The sequence below is a fragment of the Cibotium barometz genome, chromosome 9, assembly GCF_041138505.1.
Source record: "Cibotium barometz isolate CiBa-2024 chromosome 9, ASM4113850v1, whole genome shotgun sequence".
NCBI classification, from domain to species: domain Eukaryota; kingdom Viridiplantae; phylum Streptophyta; class Polypodiopsida; order Cyatheales; family Cibotiaceae; genus Cibotium; species Cibotium barometz.
This window is the reverse complement of record NC_141054.1, coordinates 32,386,473-32,399,953: the sequence shown is the minus strand read 5'-3', so window position 1 is coordinate 32,399,953 and position 13,481 is coordinate 32,386,473. Positions and strand designations below refer to the sequence as shown.

Here is a 13,481-nt window from a genome sequence, read left to right as displayed (position 1 = left end):
TATCTTAGCATTACCCGATCCTAGTCGGCCTTATGTTCTTGAAACTGATGCCAGTGACTATGTCATCGGGGCTGCTCTATTTCAGGATGGTAGACCGGTTGCTTTTGAAAGCAAAAAGCTAGACGACACTCAATCTCGTTGGTCAACCCTTGAGAAGGAGCTTTATGCTGTGATTCATGCTCTCAAGGTTTGGAGACATTATTTATATGGCTCCAAGTTTGTGGTATTGACTGATCATCAGTCAATCAAGTATGTGTGTGATGCGGATGATTTGAGAGGAAGGAAAGCTCGTTGGGTTGAATTAATGCAAGATTTTGATTTTGAGATTCGTTATAGAAAAGGGTCCATGAATAGTGTTGCAGATGCGCTTAGTCGAATTAGAGAGGTGAATACTTTGTCGTTCACCGAGATTTCTACTGACTTATTTCAGTCATTGAGAGGGCTTTGCAGGACTGATAGTTATTTTGGTTCATTTTGGCAGAAGATCCAGGACGGGAGCTCATTGATTGACCAAGACTCAAATGACTGAGCAGTCTACCATTCAGGCTGCAAGAGGCCAGTGGATGATTCGGAACGGTTTACTATTCCGTAATGACAAAATTTGTGTACCACAGATCCCGGACATTAGGTCCAAGATTCTTAAGGAGTGTCACGACGCCCCTTCTGTTGGACACCCTGGGATACACAGGACACTATCGTTAGTGAAACACACTTTTTATTGGCCAAAGATGAAAGGGTATGTAGAAGATTATGTTCTCAAGTGTCAAATTTGTCAGGCAAATAAAGCTGAACGCTTTAGACAGGCTGGGTTGTTGCATCCTTTGCAAATCCAAGGTAATAAATGGGAAAATATTTCCATGGATTTTATTACCGGATTGCCAAGAACACATCAAGGCCACGATTCTATTTGGGTTGTGGTAGATCGCTTGACAAAAATGGCTAGATTTTTATCGACCCGAAAGACTATTACAGCTACGCAATTAGCACGACAGTTTATCGAGCAATTGTTTAGACTCTACGGGTTACCGCAGGACATAGTTAGTGATAGGGACTCTAAGTTTACGAGTGATTTTTGGAAACTTGTTTTTGAGAAGTTGGAAACAACTTTGAATTTGAGTTCCTCAGATCATCCTTAATTTGATGGCCATACTGAAAGAGTGAATCAGATTTTGGAGGATATGCTTCGAGCATATGTATCCAAAAGACAGAGTTCATGGGAGAATTATCTTCCTATGTTAGAATCTGCATATAACAGTACTAAGTATACGAGTACACTTTTAGTCCTTTCATGCTTATGTATGGTTTTCAACCTAGATCACCTGTTATAGTAGGATTCTCTGGACTTCAGCATGATGTAGCACGTAATTTTTTGCAAGATATGCAGGAAATGTTACAAGTTGCGAAAGAATCTATTAGAAGTGCTCAAGATCGAGATAGGTTTTATTCTAATAGACATCGTTCACCCAGAGAGTTCTCTGAAGGAACGATGGTGTATTTGCGAGTTCCGAAAGATTCCGAGACTTTACGGACAGGTCGATCTCCGAAATTATCCCCTAGATACTGTGGACCATTTTGTATTACACGAAGGATTGGTTCAGTTGCATATGAATTGGATTTGCCTTTTCATGTATAAGTTCATCCTGTATTTCATGTAAGTAGACTTAAGGACGTACTAGGTGGATCAGACCAGTTAGTTACTCCTCAACATGACATTTGTTCCGCATGAACCTGAAAAGATTCTTGGATTTCGTGAAAGAAGATTGCATAATACGCTTATCACAGAATACAAGATCAAGTGGAAGGATCGTGTTGAGGAGGATGCTACATGGGAGACATTGACTACTCTTCAGAGAGATTACCCTGGCTTTTTAGTGAGCTCAGGAGTGAGCTCTTAGAGGAAGGGGAGTATGTCATGTGCACAGTGTGTATATACCGTGTGCTACACGCACACAAGACTAGCTTCGAGGTTTGGGGAAGCTTGGAGCTAGGCAGGCTAATTGGCGAGCTGAGTTAGGAAAAGACTAGCGGGCGGGCACCCAAGTATGGACGGGCGGGCGCCCAAGTGTGGACGCCCGATGACCGGCCAAGAGCCTATAAAAGGGTGGCCAAGGTTAGTCATTAGTCATATAGAGTCTCGCGAGATTTGTGAGAGCTCTATGGTCTTGGAGCCTGGATCTAGTGCAGATGTGCACCTGCTTTACGTAGCCGAGGCCGGTAGCAATCTCGAGGCCCGCGAGGGTAGCTTCGTGGCGGTATGGGACGTCGCGAGATGGAGATTGATCGGTATGTCAACCTAGTTAGCTCAGCTCGTGGCTCGGTGGGGACAGCCAAGACTGTGGGCTTGCCCACGGCTGTCATGGTTGGGAGGTGAGTCAGGCCTGCACCCCCTTGTTGTTTGTTTGTTTGTTTGCAGGATTCGAGTCTCGTACCAGGAACGATCACGAGGAGATCCGGTGGGGATTTGACATAGTTGTTGGCGGATTACTTGAAAGCCATGAACCTGCCTCCAAGCTAAGCAGGAGGGAATGTCACATGCACTGTGCACTGTAGTGTATGGTGCTCATCATCATCAGCGCAACATTGTACAGTATTAGCACCTTTTAGGATGATATTTGTCGTACGCCGTGACCCCATTGTAATCCTCGGTCCAAGATAAGTCAGGCATGAGCTACGTAGGTCATTCTCCGCCTTAGTCAGTCAGTCCATCCAAGTCCCTTGACCCACTTGAAGTGATGCATTCATGCATGTAGAGTCAGTAGAAACCTTAGGGTTTGCATTAGAAAGCACTCTGCATATTGCATAGCATTCATCCATTGCATATAGATCATTGCAGAAGCCTTGAAATAGCATCTGGTAGCCTTGGAATATTTATTAGGATTTATCTGGCATTTTTTTCACAATTTCCAGCATTTAAACACCATTTATCAGTCGTGTAGCATTTTGTATCCAGTCGGCCAGCATTTAGTGCCAACTGACCAGCCCTCAGTATAGTATAGTATAAATAGGCTTGCTTTGCTCATTAATTCACATCATCTCAGCAATCAGCATCAAGCGCTTCAGCGTTTCAATATTCAGCCCATAGTTCACCTCAGCATTCAGCGTTTTGGAGAAGCGTTTCATCCTACAGCCATAGGAGCATCAACACATGAGCATCCAACCCTCCATCAGCAAAACACAGCAGTCTACAGCATTCAGCCATCAGTAAACCTTGCGTTTTCTACATACAACGAGTTTTCAGCATTCATCTCTTCATCGTTTTGCTATAGTCAATTGGTGAAGGTAAAACTCAGCATTCATATTCATTTATAGCATTCATACATAGCCTAGAACAGTCCCAAACAGCCTCTATCTCAGCCTCAGATTTGCAACCTTCCCTCATTTCATTGGGAAGAGTGCATAGGCCCAAGATTGGACATCATTGGTGCTTCTACAGCCGTGTACAGTTCAGCCCGACTCTTGGCCTTCCGAGATCTTGCGTTAGGCTTATCGTCAGTCCACCGTCAGTCTCTTCAAAGTAATAAAGCAAATACTGTTCTGGTAACGGGATAGGGGGCCTTCAGTGGGTAATTCGGGACCCCATACGGTGTACAATTTCCATCTCTCTCTGGAGCAACATAAAGAGAAGACATCTTCATGGATGGAGGTGATCACAAAGACACAAAAGAAGATGGACGAGGCGGAGAAATGAATCGAGGTCGCCAAAAAAGGAAAAGGTAAAGAATCGCCACCCATCCCCACTCCCACCATCATCAACATGACCCTTGAAGAGGAGCAAAGGAGGAAGACCCTACATGTACGAGCGTCCGGTCTAAAAGACCGTGATGATGCAGAAAGGGAAACCAAGGAGCTCTTCTCTATGATGGGCATTGAAGCCACGCACACAAAGGCATGGAGAGTGGGAAAGAAGAGAGAAGGTAGTGGCGAATCTTCTAAGGAGAGATCACTTATCATTCGTTTCCCTTCCATGGAAGCGAAGAAGGACTTCTTGAAGAGACGTCCTACACTCAAGAAGATGGGAATATTTCTTGGAGATGACCTCACACTCTTGCAACTTGCCCACATGAAAGAAGTTATGCCCGAGATAAGGGCAGCCTGAGAGAAAGGGAAAGTGGCCTTCTATAGAGATGGTAGAGTGGTGATTATGGAGAGGCGCTCTTCATGACGGCGCGAGACCTATGGGACTACACTCAAAGTTGCTACTTGGAATTGTAATGGATCTCTACGCCTTGATGTAGGGGCTTTTGAGGATAGTTTCACTGGGAGGGACATCATCTTCTACTGTGAGATGCATCAGGCTCCTGGACAGTCCATGCCACATGTTAGTGGATACCGATGGGAGACGGCTTGTAGACAGGAGACTCCTTTAGAGCATAGAGGACGGGGATTAGGAGGAGTGGCAGTATTGTTTAGAGAGGAGCTACAGCCACTAATACATATAGTCCGCAGAGATGAGCAGGCTAGGTACATGTGGGTTAGACTGAGGGCAGAGACGGGCAGATATCTCTACATTGCTATATGCTATTTTGCTCCTAGTACATCAGTGTATGCATCACCTAGCGGGCAGTCTCCCTTTTCTATTTTGGATGATGACATTTGGGAGTTCTCCAAGGATGGTGACATCATTCTCTTGGGGGACTTCAATGCCAGGACCGCCCATAACCAGACAATATTTTATGATACCTCAGAGGAGATGTTGAGGGAGCTTGATGTTAGGGATATGGGCCTATTAGACTCTCACAGGATGAGGAACATACAGTGTATGGGGGGTATTTGATAGACATGGGGACTGCACATGGATTGGCCATCCTGAATGGCCTACAGAGATTCCCGACATCGAGCAGTTTCACTAGCTTTCCACATCGGCATGGTGCTAGTACAGTGGACTATGTTATGGCTCAGCCCAGTCTCATTCCCTCTTTTCAGGATTTTATGGTAGGCACTAGGCCGGTTGGAATAGCAGTGGATCATGCTATATTGTCCTTCACTCTCACATTTCAGTTAGCACCGCTCCATTGGGACATGTCTCCACACACACTCGTTATACCTTTATGAGGGAGACTGACACCGTGTACACGGATGAGATATACAGACGCTTATGTGCCGAGGAGCCGGGACAGCCATTAGATGAGCTCACTCAGATATTGATAGAGACGCTTCATGCTGCAGCATCAAAGGCATATCCCCATAGTCAGCCTACACGGAGACGATTTGGGAACATGCCCCAAAACAGTTGGTATGATGAGGAGTGCAGAGAGATGAGGATCAGATTACAGAGAGAGGTGCTCATGGGTGTTACCACTCACAGACAGTCACGGATTACCTTCCGGCACCTAGTGCGACGGAAGAAGAGTGCTTGTCTTGCTCAGTTAGAGAGGGATTTGTATCAGTTATTTATGAGTCAGGACTCAGGCGAGGCATGGAGACTATTCCATGAGCATTCACCATCACTAGCCATTACCTCCACAGAGATTTGGGGTGAGTATGCAGCATCCCTGTACACAGCACTAGGACAGCCGCCCCTGCCAGACCCATCGGAGCCATGCCCAGAGACATGTGCTTTCTTTACTGCTGAGATGGTAAGGAAAGCTATTGACAGGATGAGGACTGGGAGAGCATATGATCATGATGGTTTGGTAGCAGAGCACTTTATTCATGCCAGAGATATGCTTGCAGAGCTTATTGCTATGATGTTTAACCGAGCCATGTGTGAGGGTTTTCTTGAGACTTGGAATATGTCCACGATTGTGCCTATCTTCAAGTCAGGGGATCCCATGCTTCCTGGGAATTATCGTACCATCATGATTGGTCACACATTGGCTAGATTATATGCATCTATTCTTGAGGAGGAGTTGAGTAGACGGGCAGAGAGAGAGGGCAGGCAGGGTCCAGGAGAGGTTTCTCCACTCTTGACCATATCTTGACACTCAGAGCTATTATTAAGGAGGGCAGATTATATGGCAGGAGGATTTATTGTTGCTTTGTGGATTTCCGCAAAGCTTTTGACACAGTACCGAGAGCCAGACTGATGCGCAGACTACAGGAGATGGGAGTGCCCACAGAGCTGATTTTATACAGGACAGTTGTGGGGCAGGTACTCAGGGTATATCTGAGATGGTTCACTCCACTATTGGGGTGAAATAGGGCTGCTCCCTTTCTCCCACCTTATTTGGGATGTATGTGGATGAGGTTTCGGACTATGTAGAGCAGGAGGGTGACAGAGGAGCACAGCTAGCAGGGACATGGATTCCGTTGTTATTGTATGTGATGATATTGTGCTGATCTCAGATTCTCCAGAGGGGATGCAGCGTCATTTGGATGCATTGCACACGTTTGCACAGGACAGTGGATTGTCTGTTAACTTGGTAAAACCAAGGTGATGGTGTTTAACACCATAGCACAGTGGGTTAGGAGGTCAGTATCCACCTTTACATATGGTCAGGAGACAGTGGAGTATACAGATGCATATACTTACCTTGGTGTGGTTTTTAGTGGCCCACTATTTTCCTTGAGGAGAGCAGCGGAGACCAGATTGACCAGAGCTTATGCAGCATTGGGGAGACTAGAGAGGATGTGTTCGCAAGATCAATTTCAGGAACCTCGAACAAAGCTCTGGCTCTTTGACACTTTGGTCACTTCAGCCATGCTGTATGGAGTGGAGATATGGGGACCCTCAGTGGATCACCATAGCCGAGCTGGTAGCACTGATGGATGGAGACGTATGGAGAGGCCCTTGGTTTCTATGATTTCCCGGATGATTAGGGCCAAGGTCTCCGTACCACATGATATTATCCGTGCAGAGATGGCTGCCCCCCCATTGGTAGTAGAGGCACTCACTCGCTTTATACATAGCACTTGGGCTCTCCCTAGAGACAGACATGCTCGCTTAGCCCTGGAGTCTTCACGACAGTTGGCATCACAGGGAGACGGATCATGTTGGTATGCACAGATGACAGCTTGGTTCCAACTGCATGGCTTTAGTATGGACAGGCTACCTCCATTTCAGTACTCCGTGGATGCACCCTCCCTCTCTCTCACACGGGTAGAGATTACCAGACTTATTAGGCAGGACTTGACTCAGCTGGACACTAGGAGGACGTGGATACAGCCGACACACGAGCTTGGTACGAAGATGGCTTTCTATAGAGATCATCTTCTCCAGCTCACGGAGGATGGGTTTGTGATTAGACCCAACTACATGGATACTCATCTTTCTCATGGGGTACGGTGTGCTATTGGTCAGATGCGCACATCCTCACACCAGCTAGAGATTGAGGCTGGCAGATTCAGAGGAGTACCAGCTGAGGCCAGGATTTATCAGCTGTGCCAGATGGAACCAGAGACAGAGTTACATTACATATGTCACTGTCCAGTATATTATGAGATACGAGGCCGTTTTCACTGCCTATTTAGAGAGGGTTTCGGACCACTTTCTAGAGTCATGAGATACCAGGATCAAAGATGCCTCGGATTATACTTGTCGGAGCTGCGTAGACATAGAGAGGGTCTCTTGAGAGGGAGGGGATCAGAGAGGGAGAGACACCTACAGAGGCGGATTACAGACTTCTTTCGACCAGAGATTGAGCAGTCAGGCGAGCAGGCATTGCAGCTAGCCCCAGAGTATAGCCGCACCAGAGGTACACTGATTGATCAGGCTATAGAGCTGGGGTGGTCCAGGCGCCCCAAGATGAGAGGCCCATCTCGACACCGGCGGAGACTACAACAGAGGATCAGGACCATACTAGCACGGCATGGGAGACGTCCAGTCAGAGTACTCACCATGGAGGACATTGAGGATATCCGCCATCGACCGATGAGAGACATCTTTGGATAGTGATGTGTATGATGCTTACCTTTGTTGCTGGAGTTTTCCTCCCAGATGTTATCCATTAGGAGCTCCTAGTACCGTACTTTTCCTCATAGTTGGTTCAGTTTCAGTTAGTTGTTTAGTTGTTTTTAGCTTTTCTTACACAGACATTGTATCAGATCCACCAATTGTTGTAACCTTTTTGGTCTCATAGGCTTTCATTTTCTCTCTCTCTCTCTCTCTCTCTCTCTCTCTCTCTCTCTCTCTCTCTTAAAGTTTGAAGTCTTAAAATGGATTGCTAAACTTGCGAAACTCAAGATACAGAAGACGGTGTGAGCATTTGTGTGACCGGATCCTCAATTACGAATACTTCCGCTGCATGTTACAAAAATCTAGCAGATCAATATCCAAAAGGTAGTAAGCCTAAAGCTTTTTGGAAAGCTTCAAAATTCTCCTTGGGTAGGACCTTGGTGAACAAATCTACAATGTTGTTGTGTTGTCTAATATCTCGTGCATGCAGCCTCTCTCTGACATAATGGTAGTGCACTTCAATGTGCTTAGTATGAGCACGGAAAACTGGTTCCATGCCACAGCGATAGCACCAGTGAGAATGGGTCTAGCAGATTGTGATCCCACATGAAGTTCTGCCAATACTCTTTTGAGTCATACACACTCAACTGTTGCTGTAATAGAATTTTATGAATATTCCATGTCCAGCAAAGAGGCCGACAGTAGTCAAGTGGTCGACCAATACCTTCAACATGTATATAAGGAGAAAACCATCATTTGGATTCATTCATTCATCATTTGAAGAAGTCTAGAAGTCAATAATAGCATGTAGAATGCTAGAGGTCACCCTATTGGGGTAGACCAAGGGCCTTGGAAGATGTACAGTCAGTCATTCACCTTTTTGTACCATATAATAAAGAAAACCATGACACCAGCGATCTCTCTTGTCTTCTCTCTTCTGTCTTATTCATATTAGAGCATTCAGGCTCAACCACTAGCATAGTCCCAAGGAGGTGCATAGATCCATCAGAAGAATGCAACCAACGTAGCATATGGAGTGGTCTGTAATAGGCAAAGCTGGAGGAAAGCATACTTTGGGAGTATGTACCTAGAACCTGTACATCATTAGCTCTCAGATCAATTTCAAAGGCCTAGCAATAGGCATGATCAATTCTGGCAAGTGATCCGCCCTTGTGTTAAGGGAAAGGGATCGCAAGCATGGAGACAACAATGGACTAGATGATTAGTTCTTCAGCAAGACTTGGAAGTGGAAATCAGAAGTGAAAGGTGTGCTTCCGTAGCGCATGTTTTACAACCCAACCGGGTGAATTACATTGGTATCAAAAGCATGGTTGTTTCCCTCTCCTCAGCGGGGAAATGATCTTGTGGTCTTGGACACCACATGGATAGCTAAGCAAGGAGTGGTGAAGTGCTGAATTCAAGTGATACACATGCCTCGGAATCTATGCATGACATATTTGCATCTACATCACGTGCTCTTGCTTATTGCTTCAGCCCTTGCCACCGAGCAATTCGAGCAAAAATTACAGCGTTTTGAAAAGGATGATTATGCTAAAAAGGTGACAAGTCTTCATGGAGTTAGCAGACTCTCACTCCCATTCTCACTGACAGTCAGAGTTATGGCTGTAGCAACACGGAATCGACTCTTCCATGCTCGCACCAAGCACATAGAGATACATCATCACTATGTCAGAGAGGCTACATGCAAGGGAGATCGATTTGGTTCACTGTCCTACACATGAGAACATTGCAGATCTGTTTACTAAGACATTGGCTAGAGAGATGTTTGAAGCTTTTTGCAAAGCTTTGAGGTCCCATTTGGAGAGTGATCTGTCACCTTGTACATATTCACACTATCACTAAGGGGGGATTTGTAGGAGAACTCATAGTGGTAGTGCTAGGTGTGAACATGGGCTTGTAAGGGACACTTTTTACCTTCTATATTGAAGAGTTTTTCCCCTTGACCACTTGGTGTGAAAGGACACCATATGGACAGCATTTTATTATTATGCCTTGTACTAGAGAGATGCTTGAAGTTTTCTGCAAAGCTTTGAGCTTACTCCCATTTGGAGAGTGATTTGTCACCTTGTACATATTCACACTATCACTACAGGGGGGATTTGTAGGAGAACTCGTAGTGGTAGTGCTAGATGTGAACATGGGCTTGTAAGGGACACTTTTTACCTTCTATATTGAAGAGTTTTTGCCCCTGACCACTCGGTGTGAAAGGACACTATATGGACAGCATTTTATTATTATGCCTTGTACTTGTGGTTGTGAAGATACAACCTTATCATTCTAATACATTCAGCAACGTGTTGCTCTCCCACCTCTCTCTCTCTCTCTCTCTCTCTCTCTTGTTTTCTGCCCCCATTTCGTGCACATTAGGGTTAAGCCTAACCCAAATAGGGCTATTTGTAGCTGGAGCCTGGCAGTTTACCTGCATCACATCTATCTCTTTTGTGTCTCAATGTACATGGCTTTCCTAAGTTATCTGGTATCTAAACTAAAGCCATCCTTAATCACTCTTAGGAAATGATTATGGTACATAGTCATCCTAGATGGGTCCAGTAGCAGTCTTTTCATGTGCATCTTCCATGAGATTCTTGTGTACCGGCAAAATGAGTATGGAAAATTAAGCATGTATATTACATGCAAATTCAGGCTTCTCATGTGCAGATTTATCCATTGGCATGAAGCAAATCAGTTATTGCTGATCCTGTAGTGGAGACCTAAAAGCAACAGTATTAAGAGAAAATTTCTCTTTTTTTGAGAGGGTTTTCAATAGGGTTATTTAGCCTGTCACTTCCGGCTGCAGCAAGTGGGGGTCGAGCAGTTAGGGGGTCAAAGTCCCAAACTTTTTTTCAAATTTCATATAAAATAGAAACTTGAAAGGCATTGCTATTAGACAAGGTTTAAGACATCAAGCTAACGAGGATATACTGTAAGGGCACTGGTATCTTGGTGTGGAAGAGGGAGCTCTGAGCTGACAGCTGAAGTACACCATAGCTAGGCGTCACAAAGATGGACAAGGTTGGTAAAGGCAGAGGGGCATATTTAGAGAAAAGAAGTCATCTTCGTCAAGGGTGTGGGGACCGTTTATACGTACCCCTAGGCCCAGCCCATGGACATAATGCAGCTCTATGGTGAGACAGCCATCACTCAAGTGTGGGTCATGACCTTGAGCTCATGCTTGTTGGAAGATATCTGCTTGAGTTCACTTCAGTCCTCAATCCTGGCTTGCTCTTTGTTATGTTTGTATGGCTTTTGTTTGTTCCTTCAGTGTAACCTTTGATACTAAATGAACCTACTGGCTGTTAGAAGTACTTGTTGCTAGGTTCATCTCATCCACTAAATTCCAGAAGTTTGAACATGGCGTCTGGAACTTACTCTAAAGCTACTTTTGAAGGTTCCCTCTGGTTTACTGAAGAACTTTTCTCGTTCAATGTTAAGGAAAACAGTTTTTCACCAGAGTTGCAGTCAGGAATTTGCTGTGTGATTAAAGGGTTTCTTTTCCCCTTCTGGTTGTAAACCATTTATAGAAGCACTTAAGGGTCCTTGTTGCTTTGACATCATGTTTCATAGCTCGTTGAATCCTGTCTGATCTTCACAGTGACTATTCTCGTATAGCATTTATGGGAAGGGCATGGACGGTGCACGATTATAATTCATTGTCATAGTGTCCTTGCGAGAACGGGACTTCCTTGGTGCTTTAGCCATAGCGGTGGATGTGTATTCTTCCAAATTCCTTGTTCAAGTCATGGATGGTTCTAATTCTTTTCATGTAGTTTTTGTTTTGTTTTGTGAAGCAAATTTATAATGATAATGTATTAGTCTCACTTATGTTGCAAGATGAATGATAAATGACTTGCTTTGGTTGGTTTTGCTCTTAGTGCTAGCCTGTTTCAGATGATGTATGCCAATGTATGTGTATATGTGCAGGTGGGTAATTAGTCCTCCTCTGGATATTGTGGTGCCATCGAAGCGCACCCCTTGGCCAGATGCTCCTCTGGCACGTCCTCCCCCTCCTCCTGTTTTACTACCATCTGATGCAACCAACCAACGCGGTAAGCGCAGAAGTAAGGGTGCCAAAGGGGGAAGAGGAAAACGGGGAGCTCATCAGGCAAAGCAGGGTCAAGGTGCTGAACAGGCATCTCAGTATTTGGGTAGTACAAGACAGGAAAAATGAATCCCTTTCCTTGTTCATAGATATGATTCTTGTTTGTATTTGTTATGTTCCATCTCGACTCTCTGTGCATGCACTCTATCCAATTCTTTTCATGGAGTATGTCTTGAAGCCCAGAATGAAGTCTTGCAACTTGTAGCAAGCATTGAAGACGTCCCATGCAAAGCACGACAGGACAGACAGACTCTAGAAAGTTGTTCGCTCTTAAATAGTGTATGCATGCAAAGCAGAGTGCAACATGCTGAAGATGGGGCATGCAATTGAGTAGAAAATGCAGCACCTTTGATGATAGTACAGCAGAAAAATGCTACACATGGCATCTTGCTGTCTCAATGGTAGCTAACTGCAAAAATTGTTCAAATGCCCAGAAAGCTTGTTGCTGGCTAAATATAATGGCCTTCCTTTTTCCTCACTGCTCTTGCTCTATGAACTACTGAATCTAAGAGGTAGTGGCACAAATCAATAAATAGTCTTGAAGTGCTGCTTGATGATATGCCTGAATGGTGGAACTCTAGCACCTTGGTCAGTGAAGATGAGCAAAACTGCACTTGATTTTCTGTATTTAGCATAAGTAATTTTCTGGTCTGAGTTATAAGTTGTGATGAGGACTTTTTTGCTCATTTTGCAAATTTTTTAAATTGCGAGCATGTTCAACTTTTTTCTTGATTTGAAGCTTAAATTCAACATGGAATGAAATTTCCGATACCAATCTGCTGGTAGGGAAGTGCTTATCTGCAGCAGTCAGCAAAAGGATGTTTTCATGCTGGCATTTTTCTCACAAATTATCAAAATAATTTGCTCGAAGGTAAAAATTTGAAGCTGCAACATCTACAGTTGCTATACCAGACATTGATTAGACAAATGTGTAGGCTTTGAATCTGAACAATAATTTCAGATTATTTGAAGGCAAACCAATTTGTAGGCTTTCTTCAGGCAATTAAGATCTATGTATTCCACTGTGTAGCAGAGTGGTGAGTGGGGTTGAAGTCCCAAAGCAGAGAAACAGGGTTTGGACCCGTGCTCACTGCTGGTGGAAAAACTTATTGAGAAAAATAAAAGACTGTAAATTCTCAACTGCATCTTTTTCATTCCTCAGTTGCAATGTGAGGGATTCTCATCTCAATAGGTATATGTCTTGCATTTTTGGGGAGAGAATGAGGAGGTGGGGATCATTCATCACTGTCGCCCTCTCTTGATTAGAGCTCACCTCTTTGTACATCTCTCGGCAATATGCTACTAAATACTCTCTCTCTCTCTCTCTCTCTCTCTCTCTCTCCCCCTCTCCGAAGAGCAGATGCACTCAGAGCCCACAGGAGACAGAGGACACCTGGCTTTCGGACACCAAGCCTATACCAGAGAGAGATGATAGAGATCAGAGCTCAGTTTCACAGAGGGTGCGGAGCGACTGGCTTGCTTCAGAGCAGACCCAGGCATGTTCTTCAGGAAGCTGTGGACACCCCC

The 13,481-nt window shown here is 44.7% G+C and overlaps 1 protein-coding gene across 2 annotated transcripts in view; it reads left to right on the top strand.

Moving 5' to 3' along the window:
• LOC147635476 (putative beta-1,4-xylosyltransferase IRX14H) overlaps window positions 1–12,832 on the top strand; it is a 58,494-nt gene extending 45,662 nt beyond the window's left edge. For both annotated transcript variants that reach the window (XM_086802767.1, XM_086802766.1), the window contains one exon: window positions 11,777–12,832. In XM_086802767.1, the coding sequence (XP_086658893.1) occupies window positions 11,777–12,023 (247 nt within the window). In that variant the 3' untranslated portion in view covers window positions 12,024–12,832. The remainder of the gene's footprint in view (window positions 1–11,776) is intronic.
• The last annotated feature ends 649 nt before the right edge of the window (window positions 12,833–13,481 follow it).